The sequence below is a fragment of the Pelobates fuscus genome, chromosome 5 (assembly GCF_036172605.1).
Source record: "Pelobates fuscus isolate aPelFus1 chromosome 5, aPelFus1.pri, whole genome shotgun sequence".
NCBI lineage: Eukaryota > Metazoa > Chordata > Amphibia > Anura > Pelobatidae > Pelobates > Pelobates fuscus.
In genome coordinates, this window is record NC_086321.1 from 354,881,890 (window position 1) to 354,906,904 (window position 25,015).

The 25,015-nt window shown below is 38.3% G+C and overlaps 1 protein-coding gene across 1 annotated transcript in view; it reads right to left on the reverse strand.

Moving 5' to 3' along the window:
* Positions 1-25,015, reverse strand: part of LOC134612282 (solute carrier family 12 member 2-like) — a 69,895-nt gene that overhangs the window by 21,025 nt on the left and 23,855 nt on the right. The window contains exons 6-16 of the mRNA XM_063456621.1: positions 21,186-21,296; positions 20,023-20,134; positions 17,274-17,401; positions 16,857-16,941; positions 15,358-15,509; positions 13,807-13,914; positions 11,968-12,091; positions 9,945-10,046; positions 5,540-5,695; positions 3,558-3,657; positions 1,318-1,429 (exon numbers count right to left, since the gene is read on the reverse strand). Coding sequence (XP_063312691.1) covers positions 1,318-1,429; positions 3,558-3,657; positions 5,540-5,695; positions 9,945-10,046; positions 11,968-12,091; positions 13,807-13,914; positions 15,358-15,509; positions 16,857-16,941; positions 17,274-17,401; positions 20,023-20,134; positions 21,186-21,296 — 1,290 coding nt within the window. The remainder of the gene's footprint in view (positions 1-1,317; positions 1,430-3,557; positions 3,658-5,539; positions 5,696-9,944; positions 10,047-11,967; positions 12,092-13,806; positions 13,915-15,357; positions 15,510-16,856; positions 16,942-17,273; positions 17,402-20,022; positions 20,135-21,185; positions 21,297-25,015) is intronic.

A 25,015-nucleotide genomic window follows, 5' to 3' on the forward strand; every position in this document is an offset into this window, starting at 1 on the left:
CTGATGACCTTCAGATTTACCTCTCCACCCGATGTCTCTACTAATCACCTTAAAAGTGTCAACTATTGAATTACCGCTATTTCTACTTGGGTCACTTCCCATTATCTAAAAGATGTTAATGAAACTGAACTTCGGATCAGACCTGCTTCCATTGTCTATCTCCCTACAGATCAATGAAGCCTTGACATCTTTGACACCACTTGTTGGCTTGCTGCTCTTTTCAATTCTGGCCTCACCTTTTATCCCTACATCCAGAATGCCTCCAAGCCATGTAACATACACTTTAAACTTCCACCATTGCTGTGTTCACCCTATCTAACATGAGATGCTACCAAGTCACCTGTTTATGTGACTATTATTTTGTTTCTTGGCTATTACAACTCACTCCTGAGCAGGGTTCCAGAAACACCTTGGGCTTGAGCCTAAAGGGAAATTCAATGACCCCTACACTAGGAGAGAGATGCAAATTTGTTGTGACATGTCCCTAACTTTCTATTCTGCTGATGCTCATATTGAAGTGGTCTGGATGAAGTTCCCCTTTCCCCTTAACCCTGCAATGTAAAACATTGTTGTTTCAGAGACACTGCAATGTTCATATTGCAGGGTTAAGACAATATCTACTGTCCATCTTCCAGACAACAGCAAGAGGAGCTTCCTGCATTCTCCTGCATTAATGGACCACTTTAGTGCCAGGAAAACATACTCGTTTTCATGGCACTATAGTGCCCTCAGGGCCCCCCTCCCGCCGGGCTCTAGGGGGTGGAAGAGGTTAAATGTACCTCTTTTTCCAGCGCCTTGGCGGGGGACTCTCCTCTTCCTCTCCTCCTCCTTCTTGTCATCATCGGCTGAATGTGCATGTGCGGCACGAGCTGCGCACGCATTCAGCCAGTCCATAGGAAAGCACTCTCAATGCTTTCCTATGGACGCTGGCGTCTTCTCACTGTAAAAATCACAGTGAGAAGCGCGGAAGCACCTCTAGCGGCTGTCAATGAGACAGCCACTAGTGCACAGTAAAGTTATGTTTCCCAGCATCCCCTCCCATCAGCCACCTGGGCGGAACGAACACCTCGTCCTAATTAGCCTTGTAGAGAATTATACTATTGTTCTCTTTTTGTTTTAATTATAGGCAACTTTGGGAAGCAGTTGAATGAACTAAAATAAAATAAAAAAAACATATGTTCTCCTGCTGTATAGATTCAAGGCGAAAGAATACCCCTAGCAGTGCCTACACATAGATTCATGTTCCAGGTAAGTTATCCGCGATAGTCTCTTGTTTAGCCAGTAATAAACCATATATATTAAAGCATACAGACTCACCACATGGACGTGTCCACATATCATTAGTCCAACATTTTTGGTGAAAGAATGGGCAAGGTCCACCAATGCCTGTCGTGCTACAGGGGATCCGGTCAGGACAAGGCACTGTGGTCTGAGGAATGGAAACAATATTTTTTTTCAAGGTGTCACATTGTCTATCGCATGTCTCATTAAACTCTGACAAATTTACAATATTTGCATAATGACAACTTATCTAAATGATGGAGTGAACCGCAATTTATGCAAACTAAAAGATATTCATTTATTTAAGAATATTTTCTTGTAATATTTTTTTTTTATTTTTTTTATGAATTATAGCAGTAGATGAACTTTAGTTCAAAGTGCAACAATATGTAACAATACATAAGTGAATATGAAGTTCTTTTTATATCTGATTTGGAAAGGGGTACACACAAAGTGTGGGAGCAGCTCTGATCGGTTACTGGAATTATTCAATTGTCCGAGATAGCACATAATACTCAATATTTCTCATATTTGCTTTTAAAGGCAAAAGAAGGCAAGACACCCAGTTTGAAGAGCTTTCCAATTCTGCAAAACAATGAGGGTAAAAATCCTTCTTGAGCCCAGAATGGCAGTCAGATATCACCTTGGATCAAGAAGCTGTTACCCCACATATTTAATATGATATCCCTTACTATTATTAACATCAAGTTGCTGTTAAACATCTGTAAGTACGTCTCTTCAGGCAGATAATTCCACATCCTTATTATTCTTACTGTAAAGACCCTTTCCTTTACCTTAGACGAAATCTCCTTTCATCCAGTCTAAATGTGTGACCTCGTGTCCTATGTATCGTCCTCTTTATGAATAGATTTCCTTGACGTGCTAAGGAACAATTTGCATGTTTTTTGTACAATGTAACAATTGAATATTTCTTTGCTCTGTAAACCCTATTATTTCTCTTTCGTGTGTTTGTCTGACTACCTACATTAAGTAAAGTTACACACACATTTGGTTTTTTTTTAAACAGACCTTTATCCTTGGGGCCCAGTGGATTTCTGCAGGGATCAATTTGTGTACTGGTTGCACAGCTTCCTGCAGCTCTTTACTGATACTGGGGTAATGTTACATCCTGACTCTTGACATTGGTACAGGGTAGCTAGGTAGATGTGCAGTCAGAGCACAGATTGATCCTAGATAGTTCTCGACTGCTTGTGATGTCTACTAAATAGAATCTGCAGAGCAGGCACTTGCTGTGTGGTAACTGCCACCCGTTAGCAGGTACCTGCTCTGGCTACAGAGGGTGCTCTGTGTACCCCCTGCCGCATGTTACCCGGAGTGGACTACCCCCTGCCACCAGGGTTAGTACACTACAGCCCACTCAACACACTGTCTGTTGGGTCATATCTTCTAAACAGTGAGCAGTCGGTGTCTCGTTCATACATCAAAACACTGCTCAATGGAATACTGAAAATGGAAAACAATTCAAATAGCTTACCCTTTGTTGGGACCCAGCTCAGTTGTCAAATTGGTTTTAACATTGTTGAAATTATGGACAACCGTTTGTATATGTAATTGATCTCACCCTAGAGGTCATTTCAGCTTTGGTGGGCCACACAAATGAAGTGTGGCAGGTACAGTGAGCAAGGAGTTCTAGCTATAGATCACCATTTTACCTTAAGAAGGTCCTAGGCAATTTGAAACAAGCCAAAACAGAAAGCAAAAGAATACTGTGAACAACTTAAACATCTTCTTTTTATTTTGATGTCTCTATGGCAAAAGAATAATCCAAACATGGACCCCTTTCTCGCAGTGCCTAGTGTGGAATCAACTACATCTCACGGACAGGAAACAATGAAGTCCAATACGATCATTTAAGGTTGCTGTATCTCTTGTGCAGATAGAACGTCTCAGTATTTCAACTCTGGACTGCCCGTTTGAAAGAGACCAGTCTGATATAAATAAAGGTTCTCCCTTTAATGACACAACTAAAACTAACTTGAGATCTGACCAGAAATCCACCAACCGACAAATTATGGGGCTATTGTCCATTCACAGTTTTGACTTGTACCTTAGTTTTAACCCATTAATTCACTATCTTTTGGGCAGATTGAGGTTATATTCACACAATGGGAAATAATGGGAAACATTTAAGTTTCATAAAAATCCAATGAGAGTTTGAGTCACCCCATACGACCCTAGTGAAGGCTTTTTTTGGTTTTCTGCATCACATATGCATCATAGAAAGCATGATATCAAATTGCGAAATAAATTGGTACCTGAAATTCTTCACATGGTCCTCCACTCCATACAGACGAATAGAGTGTTGAAGAGCATTAAGGTAAGTGAGTGCCTGGGTTGAAGATCCCCAATTCACATCTACAAATTATTTAAAACATAAAAAAAGGAGAAGTAACAATATGGCTAACAAAAATCATCCTCGTTCTTTACAAATAACTAAACATGTATAAAAACTCAAATTGCATTCTCTAATGATCTCCAATAAACAAGGTTTCTATTTCAACTTTACCTGACAACTCAAATGAAAAAAATGGGTATCCCAATTTTTTTTTTAAATTGTAGACCATGTTTGCACAAACGGTGAAGCACACGGGATACTCTAAACACCAGGACACTATAGTGGTTATGGTACTTGGAGTTCCCTGATGGTAAACGTTTGATAAAGAAAGCTTTGACATTAACCTACGTCTGTCCACCCATGCTACATTAGGTCTGAACTGGTATGGTGAAGTGGAAGTTCAAACGTCTGCCAACAATTTCTATTTTTTTTTTTCTGGTGACCATTTACCAATGACTTAAAAATGTATTCTGGCTAATAACCCAGCACTAGACATTTCATTCTTCTTCTCGTCAAGCATAGACATACTATAACGTCCACAACACCCCTTTCTCCTTCTCCTTGAATTCGCCTTGCTGATACCACTCATTCTGAAACCTAACCCACCGTTATGGTGCTAATCCTTCCTTTACATTTACTAAAGACATTTGTAAGCTCCCTTACAACTTCTCACAAACTACCTAAAACGCCCCTCTTTACAAATCCTTCAAAATTAAATCCTCTTCCCAGTCGTTCTTAATCCAAGTGATCTGGCCACACTACCTCCTCTGAAAGCTCTCTGCTCCAAACAAGCTCACCATCATCCTGACTTCATGCTTTTCCCGCAGCCCCTATAAAACCCTGTGTTCAGATTCCACCTATTTTCTAAGGTTTCATGTATCCTTAGATAAACAGAACTCTCTTTTGTTTGATGTACTCTTAATGATCAAAAAATCAATACGCTCACTAATGACAGTACAATTATATCATCCCAGTCCGACTCGACCTGATTTTAAGGCTTTATGTGACTTGATTTGTATAAGGTTCCAATGGGTTCTGTTCTCTGTGATTGTATTATCAATGTACTCATTGGTTCTAATCTATGCAAAGAGCCTTGTATCGAAACACAATATAAGAAATGTTAAATTAATACATATATAAAGTAGTTATCATTGCAAAGAACGATCAGTAGATAGATTATACGACCGGAAATACATTTATCTTGGGCAACTCAATAGTAATTTGCCGTTGAAGTAATTGGAAAAAACTGCTTCGAAATTACTTGAGATAAAGATGTATTTTTTTTTATTACAAAGCAGCATGAGTATATTTCACTAAAACGTACGTGATGGTTAAAAACTAAGCACCACAGTATATTTATCATACAAATACATAAAGCACACATTTTGGACTGTTTATTTGGATTATATAAACATATGAGCAGGGTTATCCACCAACGTTTATATCTATAAATATTAACATTTATGAAAATGAGTATAAAGTCAGGCATTCAGAGTGAATACAAAGTGAAATTAAAATTTGGGGTCAAAATTGCTGAAATAAAAATCTGACCTGACATTTTTCCCTATTTGATTATTTTGACCTTAAATTTCAAATCAATTTAGAATTTGTCTCAAATTCCCAACAATTCACATTTTCGTAAAAAAAAAAAAAAAAACAACGAGATAATTAAAGCGCTCTGTCACCTTCTGGGGTCTTTGCATATTTTGAGTGTAATTCCAACACATTTTATCTTTATGAAATACTTGTCTGCGGGAGGGGGATGACAGAGTTCTAAAAAACAGTCTGTTTTGAATTTATGTATGTTTAGTGCGTGGTGAGTATCTTTTTTTAATGCATAATACAAGCAACAGGACAGGATCAGGACATGTGCTATATATATGTTAATGATTATTAACTCACCTGGTTTCTTGTAAGTGACATATATGTAAAGGCTAAGAACAACTACACAGGTCAGGAGAGCTGCCTGCCAGTTTATGAGAAACATGACTCCGCAGCATAAAATGGCTCCCAAAAGAGACACCCACAGATTGTAGTATTTAAACGCCGGTCTCCAGCCTAACAAAGGAAAACGCATTATTAACAGATATATATGTTCTGTTTTTTGTTTTTTTTCATTACAAAAATGTATAACATTTGACATTGACTTCATACTAGAACTAATGTTTACCTATTATGTTAGAGCCTACAGATTAAGTTATTTTTAAAAAATCACTGTAAAAGATTTAACCAATTAATTAAAAAAAACAATAATACATATGTAACTAATAATATACTGCCTAACAGTCTAATTGTGCCATTTGTTCATACTTAATCAGGGTAGATTCTAGGTTTTGAAGAACATTTAAAGGGGCAGTTTCAGCAGTTTTTGCACCATAACAACTTCATTTAAATAAAGCTGTCATGGTTCAAGGAGGCCCCTAGACACATTTTTACCTTCAAGGGTAAAACCGCTCTCGAATGGCTTAACCCCAAAGTCACCTCCAGCGCTGTTCCTCAGGTCCTTCCATTCGGCATCCACATTAAGCACAAAGTGCCACCGGGCAGGGGCGCTGCTGATTGGCTGAGGCTCTCAAACAATCAGTGACTCCCCATTCACAAAACTGGCTTGAAAAGAAATGTACCTTTTTCAAGTCAGTTTTGTGAATGGTAAAGGGCACTGATTGTGGTGAGTCACTCCCCCTGCCTGGCAACACTCCGCACTTCCTGAAACTGAGATTTCACAAGCCGTCTAGGGGGAGTTGAGATCGTCACTGGATGCAACTTTGGAGTTAAACTGTTCCAAAATGTTTTAAACCCTAACTGTGCACCCGGCGGCCTCCTGGCACCAGAACAACTTCATTTAGATGTTAAACAAAGATTTCTCTAACGTAGCAAGACATGTGTTTTTTGTTTTTTTTTAAATTTCACAGCTGAATACAAGCAGGATGATCACACATGTTACATGTAGCATTATACTCTAAACCAGTGGTTCCCAACCCAGTCCTCAAGTATCCCCTAACAGTCCAGGATTTAGGGATTACCCTGTTGTGTCTAAAGTGTTTTTTTTCTCTTGTTCTAAAAACATCTTAGAAACAACTGGGTAATCGATAAATCCTGGACTGGTTAGGGTGTACTTGAGGACTGGGTTGGTATACATTGCTCTAGACCAGGCATAGGCAACCTTCGGCACTGCAGATGTTTTGGACTACACCTCCCATGATGCTTTGCCAGCATTATGGGTGTAAGAGCATTATGGGGGGGTGTAGTCCACAACATCTGGAATGCCAAAGGTTGCCTATCCCTGTTCTAGACTGTAAGCTCGTTTGAGCAGGGCTCTCATCTACCTATTGCTCCTGTGTAATTTTCTAATTTATTGTAAATTTCCCCCCTTTTATAATATTGTAAAGCGCTGCGGAATTAGTTGGCGCTATATAAATACCAACAATTATAATAATATATAATATAGAAATAGCAATTAGATTATTAGCAACTAGAACAATTTATGTCATTTTCATCTATATATTAATATATAAGACCCGTCTTTGTCAATCTGCAGCTCCATCAGTCCCTATGTAAATCCGGCCCTGATATATATATATGTCTGAAGGATATAGGTATATGGCTGTCACATATCAAATGGTCTTACATATTAATATAAAAATGGAAATGACATGAATTGTTCTAGTAATTGCTTTTTACATATTATATATCACTATAATTCTACATTATAAATTTTAAACAATTAGAAATTGTTTTGAGGTGGCAGTTGTCCTTTAAGATGTTTTCTATGGTAATATCTCAATGTGCTTTAATATCTTACCAAAGGTCTAATAGAGAGAAGTGAAACAAACACGGGTAGTAAAACAAAAGAACAGAGCCACGAATCAACGAATTGCTTATAGGTGTTTGTCCCCTGTTGCATATTAACTGATACATCTGTATGGTTGTAGAGTATTTTTGGGTATTTAGGTTGGACTAGACTTTAATGTTTTTCCTATGGCTCTAATGCACATATTAGTGTTCTGACATTTCCAATATTTTCCATTTATTATTCATGGTACCTTGCTGTGTTCTCTATTAGTTTGGATTATAAATAAATCTCAATTGCTCCCTGACCAGAGAACAAAAATAAGCTGAAATTTTTAACTGTCGTGCTGCCCGAGAATCTAAATGTTGTGGTATGATTAAAGAATGTGTCCCTAGTATTATCGCCAACATGGTAAAATGTCTTGTATTTGGAGAAGTAGGTAGTGAAAGTTTAGAGGGTCACCACTCCAGACCCCTAAAGTACTTAATTCAGTGGTGTATCCTGGTTTTGTGCTGCCCTAGGCATGACAAAACTCACCCCCCCCCCGTCCCTCCCTGCACCACCCGACGCCACCCCACCCTTCCCCCCTGCCCCGCCTTCTAAATACACACACACACATTCACTGACAGACACGCATACACTAGCTAACAGACATACACACTCACTAACAGACACATACAATCACTAGCAGACACACACATTCACTGACAGACACGCATACACTAGCTAACAGACATACACACTCACTAACAGACACATACAGTCACTAGCAGACACACACATTCACTAACAGACATGCATACACTCTAACTAACCGACACACACATAGTAACACACTCCCTAACAGACACACTCCCTGACACACACACACTCACAGACACACACACTCACTCACTAACAAACACAAACACACACACTAACAGACACACACACACTAACATACACACACAATGCACATACATACATAAAAACAGACAAGCACACACACAGACATACAGGCAGACACACACACACAGACATACAGACAGACACACACACATACAGACACACACACACATATACATACACAGACAGGCACACATACAGATAGACACATACAGACACATAGACAAACACACATACATACAAAGACATACATACAAACAGGCACACATACATACAGGCAGACACACACACACAGACAGACACACATACAGACACACACATACATACAGATAGACAGACAGGCACACAGACAGACACATACACAATATTTAACCCCTTCAGGACGGAGTCAATAGTGCACGTTCTGATCAAAACAAAACGTAAACAAAAACTGGAATTTGCGCTATATATGTCTGTTCACCCGTAGTTCCCCTCTTTCAAATGATATGCACCCACACTTATTACATATCATTTTGTTCAGGAGAAACAGGGCTTTAATGTCTCATTAACTATTCATATATGGAACATAATTTATTATGAATAAAATTTAAAAAACATGTGAGAAAATAAGATTTTTTTAAAAATTTGCATTTCCGTCTGACATTTTAACTGTGAATGTCATAATACTGTTTTACTGCACAAAAATGCACATATTTGTAATCAGCGATGTCTCACGAGTACAACAGTACCCCCCATTAACAGGTTTTATGGTGTTTTGGAAAGTTACAGGGTCAAATATAGAACATTCAATTTTCAAATTGAAATTTTCCAGATTAGTAATGTTACCTTTGAGACGGTGTGGTAGCCATGAATGAGAATTACCCCCATAATGGCATAGCATTTGAAAAAGTAGACAAGCCAAGGTATTGAAAGTGGGGTATGTTTAGTCTTTTTTAATTATTACATTGATGTTGAAGAAGATTAAGAGTTCATTATCCCAGTTTTTAAAAAAAAAAGAAAACTTCAACATTTTTAATTCACATTGAATTTAATTTAATAATTTTGAGATTTAAATTTTTTCATAAATATTTTATTTATTTTCACAAAATATTTGATCTGAGAGACTACATCTTTCCGATTTTAAGGAATACCCCATGTATATAATGACTATAGCCTGATGTAGTGGTTATGGTGCCAGGAGTACCCTGGCATCCTCACAGAGTTAGTGATCAAAATGCTTAACAACGTTTCATGACCCCCTGGTGCCTCCTACAGGAAAAGCCAAATGTCTACCGTGAGCTAAGCACGGTCTAAAACAGGGCCATTCTCATTGACTGAGCACCCAATAAAAGCAGCCCTGCCAGGTCACTCCAGGCACCATAACTACTACATCAGGTTTTAGTGGTTATGGTGCGCCAAGTGTTCCATTAAGAAGGTCCTTATCATTTCCCGTTTCAAAATTTTCTTATACAAAATCACAGGTTAAATGAATCATTAATATTATGAATATTGTCAGGTATGCCATTTCACATTAAACAGCGATAGATAGTTCTACTATGAATCACATCGTTCATAAAATAGATTAACGCGATGTTACTTAATTTCCATTCATACAAGTATAACAATACCAGTCCAACATTGGCTGACATATACCTGGGGACTTCGCCAAGGAAGCATGGAAACAAGAAAAGTTGATGAGGGCATAGGAGGCCAGGAAGAAGTTCGAGATGATTGGGGCAATAGTGTTCAGCTCAGCTGGGAAAATAAATGATAAAAATATGTACTTAGAACTAAATACGTTATTGGAGACCACAATAAAAGCCAGTTATGATGACCGAGCTAGAACGTTGAAACCTTCTAGAAACAGGTACTGGTACTACTGGTAGGAGCAAGGATAATGAATGAAGATATGTCAAAGAAGGAACTATGAAACTGTAGTTTTTTAAAAAAAAAATACATGAAACCTTTTAGACAATTTATTGTTTAGTAAATGGCTATTGATAAGCTTTTAACAATGTCGACTCAATCTCAATATTACCTCTTTTTTTTGGTTAGACAAGAAAGGGCCCTATACCTTACATTAACCAGACAAACATAAAAGGATACTTCAGACATCGACACAACTTTTGACAGGCTTTGGTCTCATATTCATGCTGTATTCTTCTACAATTTTTTTTTTTTTTTTATCATTTTGCTAAAAAAGAAAAGAAAAAGAAAGGAAAAAAAAAAGTCTTGCAGTTTTCGTAGTATACCTTACCCTCAGTGAATGTTTTAACAAACATGAAAATGAGGTAAAAATTAAATCAAATGAACTTAAGTTGTGTTCAGAATCCCTCTGGATATGATTTATGAACACATTAGCAGATCCATTTTTCCCTTATCAAATTCAGCTGCCTAAAAGACTTGATAAACCAGCAACAATACTATTTAATCTATTATGCATATGGCATATGTAAAACCACACTACATGTGTCTAAAATGGGAGTTTATATAGTGACATCTGCAGCTACAATGTACAAGTCCCGTTTATCAGATTGGCTGTCAATAACCTTCAACCTATGGGGAAATCGAAGATTTTAAAAAAAAATCACCATTTTGCTTGCATTTTGCTCAATCTCAGTATATCGAACTTTTTTTGAGCTGATAATAACTGATAACATCAATGACATTACCAACAGAAAACACTTAAGATATTTTGGGATTGTGATCAAGTTGAAAACAAACACATAATACCAGACTGAAATTCAGAAACTCTTATAAAAAGAAAAACCTTGGGGTTGTGATCGAGGTCCAAGGAACAAAATGTCACCAAATTTGTTATTTTAGGAAGAAAAAAAATTGAATTGGAAATATGTGCAGTAATTCTGTACAAATTGTTAAAAGGAAAAAGCTCTGGTTAGTTTCTACCCAGACATTGTGATGTTGCAGACTCACATATATGTGACAGAGAGGTACCAATGTGAATGTGTGCAGTGTAACAGCTGTCCTTCCAGTGTTTTACAATACACCTACGGTAGGTACAGGTAGGTCGGCTGCCGTTATGTCTTAGCCTTTAATTTTCAACTTCCAGTGTGCTATATAACCCTTCAGTTCCTTAGACCCAAAAATAAACCATACACACAGAGTACCAATGATATCCATTCTGCCAGTGTCCACAACAAGCCTACATGTTGTGTTTTGGCAAAATTCTAAAGCCTGATTGACAGTAGGTGCATTTTCTTTCTGCCAACTGGACCTGTCAATCACAGCATCATTTAAAGGTTTTCTAAGGACACATTGATTTCTGCTTCTTATCTTTTTGTGATGAAAAGGAAATAGGTACCAAACTATGTGGTTGGATGCAGCCCAAATAGGAAAAATGGTCTGTAGCTCCATAGAACTAACCATCTCCATTATATCGCTGCTTGTATAATCACTCACTTTCTGCTATCTACTGAATTCCCCTTCACTCACTTTGTTTACATTCCCTATTTTAATCAGAATCTCTCTTATCCATTTTAGTTGTTACCCAAGTAAAAAAAAAAATAATCAAAAAAGTCAAAAATTCCTTATCCATAAATGGCAATCATATTTCTCCTTGGATCTACAACCTGTTCACACACATATTATATTGAATATTCTGTACTTGCGAAAATACATCCATACTTTTTTTTTTTAAATGATTTATAGATCTTACCAATGAGAATGAAACCAAGAGCAATAACGAAGGTTAGGATATAACCCCGAATTGGCTCCTTCCGTTGGCCATAACCTTTAGCAAAATACTGCAACCCAGAGTATATATTATCCTTGCAAAGGGCCTGAAGAAAATGAAACATAAACTGTAAGAATATCTGCTCATAGAATTTAAAGATTCACCAGGCTATATAAATAATATATTTCCATTATTTATTTGCGAATCACTAACATACAGTGGTGTACATAGCATAACATGTCACTGTGTGATTTGAATCAGTTATACTAAAACAACAGTAAAGGTTATGAGTAAATGTATTGTTCATTGAGTAATTCAAGGGTCACTAAGTTACCTAGTCCAATAAGCCAATGCTAAGCCATCAGACTCACTTTAAAAAAACAGATCCCATTAGTGCCAAATATTGATTTAATTCACTTTAGCGTAGGTTATACTTTCAGTATACACTGTTGAGTTTTTCAAAATTACTTATATTGGGAATAATTGAATAGAGACCCAGGTGTGATAGACATTTATAATTGTCAATACCAGTAACAATACCCAGCTGAATAATGCGTCATTGCTACTTAATAACACTCCGTGCCTTCCAAAACTGCGAGGTTTCGACATTGGTGTGAGAGTAGCTGGAATGAAGGTGTGCCAGGTACCTAATCCACATCACTTGTGTTGCGCAAAGGGGTCCAGCTAGACAGTTGACCTGTGCTATCTATAGACAGAACACAGCAGAAGTGGTCTCATAGAGACAGATATGCTCTGCACTGGCACAAAAGAGTTAACTTGTGTTTTTTGGGGGACTTTGCTTGAGTGACGCAGTTGGTGCCCACAGTTTCAGGGATGATGGCCACTGTTTCCCAGTATCTAGGTTCATGGCCACTGGGTGTTCTGGTTTCATGGCCACTGTTTCCCAGTTTCTGTCACTCCAGAAGATGCCCTACATTTTTTTGTTTTTAAGAATGAAGATGAAAAAATCTTCATGCAAAACATTGGAATGTAATATATATATATAGATATATATCTTAACAATATGCTCCTTTTGAAAATTAAAAAGCTCAGAAAGCAGAGTGAAACTTATTTAACATCCATTATTTACAATGATTTAGAATGTCCTCTTTATTACAATCGCACTAGATAAAACGTAATTTTTGGGTGGCCAAGGCTTGCCACATCTGTCGGTTTCAGCGAACGCCAAATAATAACATGAAAGTGCAACAAAGAAGAGATAGTCCAGATATAGAACATGTCAAATAGTCCTTACGTTCACCTAACAATAATATTAAAACAATAAATATAACTTTGGAAAAACCTAATAAACTCTATACAGTTAGATCCTGATCAATTATTTTCTCGCAGCATACCTTACAGACTAAATATACTCTTAAATTGACATGCTTATGGTTAATCCCAATTTCTTATGATATTGCCCTTGTAAAAATACAAGATACTGTATACCTTGAACAGTTTGTGTATGAGACATTGCTTCAAAAACATGTTTCAAAAATGAAAATAACACAAATGAACAAACTTGTGAGCAATTCTTGTGACTGAAGTTAAACAGTTCTGGACCTCTACAAGACTATAAATTTGACAGATAAAAGAATCAAACCAACTAACCAGTTTGTACGACCAGAATCTACCGGTAATAAAAAATCTAATCTCTTAATCCTGGTTCAAGCATCTTGCATTAAGGTGTACGGACAGAACGTTAGGCATAGATATAAAATCTGAAATCATGGGTGTTGGAAAATTTTGAAGTAGAGTTTTACTTTACAGATTACTTTTGCTCGAGCCATCTGGACAACATGATATTTTATGCATCCTCACCTGGAAAACTTTAGGGGCACTGACCAGCGAGGCCAATGCGGATGAGAGTGTTGCAGCAAAGATGCCGGCTGTAATGAGTGGAGCAAATCCCGAAAACATCGCCATCACCTTAGGAGAAAGAAAGGTGATAAATATTCATCTTGTGTTGTCAAATGTCACTCACAAACATCCATCCTGTTGGTATTTCAGGCAAATCGGCCATGCACCACTTATATCATTGAAGCAGTACTCTCTGCATGGTTTGCCCTTGGTGGGCTAGCCTTCTTGATTGGCAGGCAGCCTGGTGTGCGTTCATGCATGCCTGACCTGTCAATTAAAGAGGCAGTCTGGCCCCTTTTCCAAGTGGATCCACCTCCTTTGGGCGTAACACAAATTGTATCACTGTCCTGTCTAGTTTTACCCCTCCCACCAGCATCCCGTTTGACGGGACAACAAAGTTGGAAGGTATGTCATGGTTATAAGTCCTATCACATGTGAGGCAGATCGAATCATTGGAAGCGTATTTTAAAAAGAGAGTTACTAAAATGGATAATATCACCCTGTATGATACAAGAGTACATCAATTAGGATTAATGACAAGTGCTTTTCAAACCACTCCTCACAAAACGTCAGTGATCCAAGAATTCAAATTTTTTTTTTTCAACGAGGCTACATTCCAAACCAGGACCACTGCAGACAGCTTTAAAGGGAAACTATAGTGCCAGGAAAACAAAGTTGCTTTCCTGTCACTACAGCTCCCTATAGTGCCCTCCCTTTCCCCCTCCGGTGGTGCAGAAGGGGTTAAAACCTCTGCTCCTCCTGATTCGGCAGAGGAAACCTAATGTGCAATTGCCGCGCTCGCATTAGAACTTCCCCCCATAGGAAAGTATGTATAATGCTTTCCTATGGGGCTTTGAGCGATGCTGGTTGTCCTCATGCATAGCGTGAAGACGTCCAGCTTCAGTTAGGCGAACTAACGACCTGGAAGTCCCGCTAGTGGTTGACTAGAGGTGGAGTTAACCAACAAAGATAATTATTACAGTTTCTTAAAAGCTACAGTAATTGCCTTTGCAGGGTTAAGGGACCTGGGACACTGCACCCAGACCACTTCAATGAGCTGAAGTGAACTGGGTGCCTATAGCGTCCTTTTAACTAAAACTGTTTTCTTATTTCTTTGTCTGATAATATGAAAATCCACCACAGACTGGGTAGCAACCTATCACAAAAAAATGAAAACACAAGAAAAAGGCAACCAGGGTTATTAACTAAAGTGAGAATTGTTGGGAATTCAAAGTGAATTTTAAATTTAAGGCCAAAGTAGCTCAACTAGGAAAAAAAAAACTTCAAGCCAACTCTGCTTTGAGTTCGGCTACTTTGGCCTTAAATTAGAAATTCACTTTGAATTACGAAAAAATTCGCACTTAAGTAAATAAAACTGAACGAGTGATAATAATAGTGACTACTTCCTGTGATTATTAATTTGCATTGCCTGACTGATAACGTCTGACTCGCTGTTGTGGACTGTCTGCAAAAAACAGAAAGCTGCCGGTTAACTGGTGCAAACCCATTTACCTGGAAGTTGTTTAGCAGTCCATATTTACAGGGGGTGTCTCTGCAAGATGTGAAATTAAATCCAAGGGTGCACGCAGCAGTCTTGCATTCATCACCCCAGGCAGAAATGGCCTCTGTCACATTGCCTGTAGCTTCCCTGACAATGCAAGCAGCTTGTATGCAAAGAGAGAAGGGAGGAGAAGTGTGATATGCACATGCACACATACATATACAGTATACATGTACACTTTTGAAACCCTCTGTATCCACAAACAAAATAGAAGGCAACAATTAAAAAATATATATAAAGACTGCGTCACAAGACAGTAAATAGGACCCCAATATGTAACAGCAAAGTTTCCTGGTTGGTATAGTCTTCAATTAGTGATTGTATTCTATGTAATGTCCTTGAATCGAATGATCTTGCATAGAAATCTGAATAAAAAAACACAAGAAAAATACCAATAGTGAAGCATGTACCAATGGTATTTTCCCCCTGTTTTCTTACGGTTTCATATTCTGTGAAAGATCATGCGATTCTGGGATATTACATTCCACCAGGAATCTTTGGCGCTACATGTTGTGGTTCCGTTTACAGTCTTGTGGCGCAGCCTCTATATTTGTTTTATCAATCCATTGAAACTACTCGGCATCCTGTGTCTGCTTAAGCACTCTTTAAATGTATTTAAAAAAAAAATCTATATCAGATTTGAATTAAAAACAATATATAGCATTTGGAAGTACATTACAAAAAGTGTAGCAAATACCTTTGTACCCCTCTTTTTTAAACTTCATTTAGTTGGATCCCCTCTAAAAAAATGATGGGGATTAAAATTTACAGTACTAGTTATGGTCATAAAGCCAAAAGCAACCCTTGAGCTTGCTTTGTCCTCGGTAGAGTAATTTCATATGGACTTTATTAACTGCTAACCTGCGGATGCTTAGGAGCTAAGGATTGCTCCAATGTTGCTGGACAACCGATACCTACACTGGGTGGAATCCCATCAACCACTATTATTGGCCAAAGGAGTTATTTATGCTAGGAAGAGAATAAAGGTACCGTCTGCCATTGGGTTTATCAAAGAGAACCAGACAGAAAAAGTGGAAAAAAGACTTTATTTATTTAAAAAATAAATACATGAAAATTACTTTATGAACTTTTCCAGTTATAGTGACCCACCCATAGGCCAGAAACGTATCATATTCCTATCTTATTTATGGTGGTGACCTAGTGTGGAATCATGACAGCTTTGCCCCAGGTAGCATGGCTCTGCATTATATGTAGTGGATACAGTGATGTAATTTTTTTTCACATCATGTGAATTCCCTTTTGGGTACTTATATTTTGCATATACATAAAAATACTGATTACAAATAAAAAAAAAAAACACCTGCATCATTTTACTGGAGTTCTCTATGGCACTAGAATTTTCTTTCAATTCCTGTATTTGTATTATAATAAATTTAACACTATGTCAGATGACAAGCAGAACGTGCCCCTGAATATGGTTTATGGATACCTGAAACGACGGCCACTGCCAGGTAAGTAGTGGTGGATATAAGAATTGCCAATAATGTTCCTTTCGGTATAGAAGACTGCGGATCCTAAAAAGAACTTTGGAGTAAGTATCTTATTGCATTGAGCAGTAGATAAATGATACAATGGATACATGGGAAGGTTGGATGAGAGATTGGCTGGCGATTAAAGATGAAAGTATGTGATTTAAAAAGGTAATTTATAATAATGATCAAGTAAAGAAAGTTAAACAAAGAGCAAACAGGACATATCTGAGAGAGAATCTATAAAACTGGGATTAGAACAAGTATTTTTAAAGCATTGATATTAGCTGATAAAATGGGGAATTTGAAACAACAAACTTTGGAGAAGCAATAATAGAGGTGATACATATTGTAAAATGCCAGTAGTTTCTAGTCACCTCGAGGTCGCCTGATATGTTTGCTCCGGCCAGAATTCCAGTGGCCGCTGGAAAGAAGATTGAAAATATAGAGAAGAAGCTTTCACCATCACGGTAATCAGGTCCCCAATTTTCAAGGAAGATAGCAGCTGTGGGAAACATGGGAACATGTCAAATTATTAAGAATGTTTAACAAACGAATATACTAGTATCAGTTTATACATAATTCAGAAGATGCATAACTTAATTAACAAATGTTGCCAGTTTATATACATTATCTAAATTGAATTAAGAACTATTGCAAAGATTGCGCAGATGTCATAGACCTAACCACTTTTAACCATATGTCATGGATCTAACCACTCTTAACCATATGTCATAGACCTAACCACTCTTAACCATATGTCATGGATCTAAACACTCTTAACCATATGTCATAGACCTAACCACTCTTAACCATATGTCATGGATCTAACCACACTTAACTATATGTCATAGACCTAACCACTCTTAACCATATGTCATGGATCTAAACACTCGTAACCCTATGTCATGGACCTAACCACTCTTAACCATATGTCATGGACCTAACCACTCTTAACCATATGTCATAGACCTAACCGCTCTTGACCATATGTCATGGATCTAACCACTCTTAACCATATGTCATAGACCTAACCACTCTTAACCATATGTCATGGACCTAACCACTCTTAACCATATGTCATAGACCTAACCACTCTTTACCATAAGTCATAGATCAAGCCACTGACCAAAACCTAAGCATTCCTTCCCACCAACGCTACTTTTCTCCTTCCATTGTTTGGAAATTGTTCAATTAATGTTGTATATAATGTTTGATAATAAAGGAATACATAGTTAAATAAAATGCCCATAGTTAGGTACTTGAATTTGGACAGGGAATGAAACATTAGAGGACCAGGGGATTGATTTTTCTCCAAGAACAGTGATTTTTGGTCACTGGGTCGGATCACAAAATTGGGTCTCTGTGACATTGACATAGGTCTTCATCGGGTGAAACAGGCACACAATGTTCTAATGGAGTTTTTTTGGCAGAATTGATTTTGAAGTGTATTTTATGATAGTTGAAAATGGGTCAATTTACTTTTTTAAAAACTGAAGAAAGGCTTGCTAAGCTAAAGCAATTTAGATCCCTTTCATAATAGGTTAAGGAACCCTAACCTAGACCGACTGATTGTACATCATCTCTCTATCACCAACCTATGGCATAATTGAGAAACAGATATTGGTGAACTATCTGTTCTTTCATAACATCTCACAGGCCTGGGTGAATAAACAGAGGGGTCAGCGTGGCTGGATACCATCTAGGTTTCTAGATATCTTGAATGTCCCAAATATTATTACATTATTCGTTCCTATATATTCTTTTCTGTATTGGAAACAATGTGTTTCTGAAAGATACTCATGGCTTCTAACACCCTAGTTTCAAATATGCATCAACAACTAACAAACATTCTCATAATTAAGCAGCTTAGTCCGTATTATAATTACCATAATTATATATTAAGTTACATTATAATAGTTCATGCATTAAAGTGCAGGTTTCTTACAAAGCCCTGATCCAGATAGTACGTGACGATCATAACTGACCTTCCTGTTTGTCTCTGTGGTTAATGGCATATAATAATTAGTTCATTTTTTTCTCAGGAAAGTTAAAGAATAGCAATTTGGATTAAGACTGTATGTTATGTAAATAGCTAAACGTCAAAGACAGAAATGCCTGAATAACTGGGAGAGAAATACAAAAAGCCACATTAGTCAGTGGAAATTGATACACATTTTAAAAGTTGTTAAATAATTTTAATAGGAGACGTGCTTTAGATAACATTATAGGGCTTATTTATTAATTTACAAGCAGGACTAGGTTGGAATTGGGCATGTTTGGACCTAGTATTTAATTACTTTTTAAGCAGGTACCTACTTCATCTGGTATATATACAGATCCCCATATCTAAAAATGAATGGATAATGCGTGCACATCTGGCATTTGGTAACTAGACTTTGTGATGGGGCTTGCCAATTTGGAATTTAAGTGGGTTTCTGCAATTGCATGTTATTATGAAAAAAGTTCAATTAGGTGTTTGTTGGTTTTATTTCCTTAGGAACACCAGCAGTGCAGATTAGCGATCCGGTATACTAATTAATTGTGCTTTAATGAGGTTCCAAGCTGGTCTTTACTAAAATTCTCACTCTTACCCAAGGGACTTTGTATTGTGTGTTGGACAGATTCAGGCAGTTATGGAAATCCAGGAAGAGATTCCATTTATACCACAGAAAATTCAGAACAAGGAACTTGAAGATCGAGATGTAGCAAACGAAGAAGCATAGAGGGCTATCTTCATCTATGGAACTTGAGACTCAATGACCTGTCAATGGTCTGGAGAAAATGACTGGGCTTTATGCGCGGCTATAGAGATAACAGGATTCAGGTGTCTGCTAAAATCTTTGAAGTCTGCATGCATAATGGTCACGAACAGTCTTGGCTCAATCCACAGCTTCAAAAACTGGTTTAACATACAGTAGAAAGCCAGACTCCCAATAACATCATGATGATATCGTACAATATATTTCTAAATTATAGCACAGCCTAATAGCCAATGATTATTGAATCTGACCATTTTACATTTATTTTAGCTCACTGGATATGCTGTAATTTTCTCATTTGCCCAAGTAACTCATGTAGCAAGTTGGGTGTTTCACCATTCTTGGTATTTATGAAGTTAGATACCTCTGTAGTTAAAGAATCCTTTAGATTTCTTGTCCTCGTCAGCTGGAATATAGGTACCAATAAAAAAGTTTGCCAAAGCTGCGACCAGTATCCCAAGCAAGGTGATCTGTGCCTAAAACGTAGAAGGAAAAAATAGGTGCCACAATTAGTTGGCCTTGATGTCAGCGCCAGATTTGCCCTCCTTGCTTTTACCCATTTGCCCCGCTTGCTGCCCTGAGGCTGTGGCCTCATTGGCCTTTTGGGAAATCGGGCCTGGACCTTCTCTTGTGACATTCCACGAGTAAATGGTTCAGCTGGTAACACTTTAATGTCTGTGCGCTACAGTTTCTGTGGTGCTGGAGAGGAAGTATCCTATCTTCCTGTCTTTCTTCACTTCCTTTCTCTCTATTACTATGCAGCCATTTTGCTTTTGAGATGTAACTAATTTTTGTTCTTGTTTAATTAAATAAGTCTGTTCCTGATTAAGCAAACCACTGACTAAAGATTTTAACTAGTTAGCTTCATATGTGTGCCCCTCTCTGACTTCTACATACTGCAGCTGTGCTAATACAACTCTGCAGAGAGTCTAAAACAGGCAAGGTAGCCCCTCCCTAAGCCACACCCCTATAATTAGCGCAACTCCCCTTAGTCGCTCCGGACCCCACAAAATGCAAAAACGGGGCGCTTGCGCGCAACAAGGTAAGTCCCTAACAGGGGTCTAATTTATGGTGCCAGTAGGGCATTTTACATAGAAAAGGGCCACCCCCACCAAAAAGGGTTAGAGTAGCCATTTAAAATATCAACCACTTGACAGCTCTTCCCAAAGATCTTTAAATTTGGAAATTGTTGTTGCCCAATTATTTTTATGCAAACTATAATTTGCAAAGAATTAAATGTATCCTTTAATGACTGAAAAGTATTCAACGACAAGAAGAAGATTTAAAGGAACCATCCTTTGTCACCATTTTGGATTTATTTGTTATTTTATTATTTTTTTATCTTTGACATCGTTACTTCAGCCTTTTTATTCATACACATGGTTTTATTTTAATTTATTTTAAACCATTCATGTGTGTCTTAAGGTCACCTCCTTCACATTTTCTTGTTCCTAGCTAGAAAACGTTGACCCTTTGGCCACATTAGTCCATTCTCTGTTAATTGTAGCATACATTTACAGATCATACCTTTGTTTCCCATTCCATGCCAGCTGTAGAGATTCCCAAAAGCAGCACCACTGTGACAGAACCAATGATTCTAATGTCATGAGTTCTTTCTATTATAGTAATACCATGTTCCTTTAGGAAGAGAAAGATTGACTATGATCATCACAAGTCAAGCATGACTAGATCCTACAGACCCATACAGACATAAACACAATGACCAAATCTCAGGAGCCTCCGATAATCTGGCTACCTAGCAACAATTTAATTGACATTTTAACAATACTATAAAGAACTAAACCTACTTCTTACCGAGCAACATGCATAGGGATACAATTTATTACTCTTGAAAACATAAAATAGTATATGTATATTTTTATGTCAGCACAGCTCTAATTTATGGCAAAATAGTGAAGACTTAGTTGCCGTTTTAGATTTATTTTTTTTTGTGGTTGTTTTTTTAATCAAGCTTTCTGATTAAAGAGGGAAATAGCAACTTAGCTACCGTAAGTATTGATTGATCAAGTTCAGGTCAAAAGTAAATGTGGGTCAGTGCAAAAGTAAATATGCTCAGTGCACAAAATGCTGATCAAATTGAGTAACAAGTACATATGTTGCATGAGTAATAAATGTCAAATAATGAGAAATTCGCTAATGTTCTTGTACAAAACTGTATTTACCAGCTAATGAATAGATTTTGTTAATGTTTCTACTCTTTTAAATCTCTGAATAAGTGTACTGTACTTGGGGAATAAAATAACCGAATTGTGTATCAATACAGTTGCAAGAAAAAGTATGTGAACCCTTTGGAATGATATGGATTTCTGCACAAATTGGTCATAAAATGTGATCTGATCATCATCTAAGTCACAACAATAGACAATCACAGTCTGCTTAAACTAATAACATACAAAGAATGAAATATTGCCATGTTTTTATTGAACACACCATGTAAACATTCACAGTGCAGGTGGAAAAAGTATGTGAACCCTTGGATTTAATAACTGGTTGAACCTCCTTTGGCAGCAATAACTTCAACCAAACGTTTCCTGTAGTTGCAGATCAGACGTGTACAATGGTCAGGAGTAATTCTTGACCATTCCTCTTTACAGAACTGTTTCAGTTCAGCAATATTCTTGGGATGTCTGGTGTGAATTGCTTTCTTGAGGTCATGCAACAGCATCTCAATCAGGTTGAGGTCAGGAATCTGACTGGGCCACTTCAGAAGACGTATTTTCTTCTGTTTAAGCCATTCTGTTGTTGATTTACTTCTATGCTTTGGGTCATTGTCCTGTTGCAACATCCATCTTCTGTTGAGCTTCAGCTGGTAGACAGAGGGCCTTAAGTTCTCCTGCAAAATGTCTTGATAAACTTGGGAATTCATTTTTCCTTCGATGATAGCAATCCGTCCAGGCCCTGACGCAGCAAAGCAGCCCCAAACCATGATGCCCCCGCCACCATACTTCACAGTTGGGATGAGGTTTTGATGTTGGTGTGCTGTGCCTCTTTTTCGCCACACATAGTGTTGTGTGTTTTTTCGAAATAACTCAACTTTGGTTTCATCTGTCCACAGAATATTTTGCCAGCACTGCTGTGGAACATCCAGGTGCTCTTGTGCAAACTGTAAACATGCAGCAATGTTTTGTTTGGACAGCAGTGGCTTCCTCCTTGGTATCCTCCCATGAAATCCATTCTTGTTTAGTGTTTTACGTATTGTAGATTCGCTAACAGGGATGTTAGCATTTGCCAGTGACTTTTGTAAGTCTTTAGCTGACACTCTAGGATTCTTCTTCACCTCATTGAGCAGTCTGCGCTGTGCTCTTGCAGTCATCTTTACAGGACGGCCACTCCTAGGGAGAGTAGCAGCAGTGCGGAACTTTCTCCATTTATAGACAATTTGTCTTACCGTGGACTGATGAACAGCAAGGCTTTTGGAGATACTTTTATAACCCTTTCCAGCTTTATGCAAGTCAACAATTCTTAATCGTAGGTCTTCTGAGAGCTCTTTTGTACGAGGCATCATTCACATCAGGCAATGCTTCTTGTGAAAAGCAAACCCAGAACTGGTGTGTGTTTTTTATAGGGCAGGGCAGCTGTAACCAACACCTCCAATCTCATCTCATTGATTGGACTCCAGTTGGCTGACATCTCACTCCAATTAGCTCTTGGAGATGTCATTAGTCTAGGGGTTCACATACTTTTTCCACCTGCACTGTGAATGTTTACATGGTGTGTTCAATAAAAACATGGCAACATTTCATGCTTTGTATGTTATTAGTTTAACCCCTTAAGGACACATGACGTGTGTGACATGTCATGATTCCCTTCTATTCCAGAAGTTTGGTCCTTAAGGGGTTAAGCAGACTGTGATTGTCTATTGTTGTGACTTAGATGATGTCAGGGTACCTGAGGCCTCTACCTCTAAGGGAGGTAGAGACTTGGTGGTTTATCCGTCCAGGCGAGCTGTTTCCTCCGTTCCTCGCGGTTCATCCAGTCACTTAAACACCGGCCGCGAGGAATCCACGTCCTTTTCTAGCAGGACGCTCAATACATGACGTCATGACGCTATCACGAGCGACCTGTCATTCAAGTGTCCGATATCCAATCGGTACTTGTCAGAGGCGTGCTTACCATCCGGAGCCAGGGTATTTAAGCTTACTTCTCTCTTCAGCTCATTGCCCTGTCGTGGTTCTAGCTTGTCTAGTCACTCAGTGCTCTGGTATTCTAGTTTGCTCTATTTGGTTTTGACTCGGCTTGTTGTACTACCCTGCTTCTCTGTTATCCCTTGACCCGGCTTGCTCCTCGTTTATCTGTCTTCTCGTTCCCTCGACCTCGGCTTGTCTCTGACTATTCTCTATTACTCTCGGTACGTTAGTCCGGCCATTCTAAGGCCCGGTATACGTACCTTTCCACTCTTTGTACTCTGCGTGTTGGATCCCTGTCCCGATCCTGACATTACGACAGGGCCAATGGATCCTGCAGGTACAAACAGTCAGCTTGGTTCTTCGGATCCCAGGTTTGACGCCATGGAGCATAGGATGGATCAGATGGCTTTGGCACTACAGGCACTTTTGTCTCGTGCTAGTAATCCACCTGAGGAGACACGTACTCCTTCTATTTCTCCTGCAGTCTCAGGTCTAGAGGTAGCCACTGTAGGTGCTTCTTCCCGTATTACCCCACCAGTACGTTATGGCGGGTTACCGGAGAAGTGTCGTGGCTTTCTGAACCAGATTAGCATCCATTTCGAATTACAACCCCGCTCTTATCCTACAGATAGAGCAAAGGTTGGATTTATTATTACTCTACTCATTGAAAAAGCTTTGAGATGGGCCAATCCTTTATGGGAGAATGATAATCCACTAGTCTATAATTATAATGCCTTTGTAGCTGCGTTTAGAAGAACTTTTGACCCTCCTGGTAGAAAGGTCAATGCAGCTAGATTACTGTTGCGCCTTAGACAGGACAATCGAACACTTGTGGATTATGCACTAGAGTTCAGGTCCTTGGCGGCAGAAGTTAAGTGGAACGAACAGGCTTATATAGATGTGTTTCTGAATGGGTTATCAGATGTAATTCTTGACGAGGTCGCTACTAGAGAACTCCCTGAAAATTTGGAGGATTTAATTTCTTTTATATCTCGTATTGATGAACGCTTAAGAGAGAGGCAGAACACTCGAGATAGGACCCGTAGACCCTCCTTTAAACTAGCGCCTACCTTTCAAAATTCTGAATTCGAGGACTTACGTATTCCTGAACCTATGCAGATAGGCAGTACTCATCTCACAGAGAGGGAGAGACAGTACAGGAGAAGGGAGGGTTTATGTATGTATTGTGGAGTCAGAGGTCATTTACGC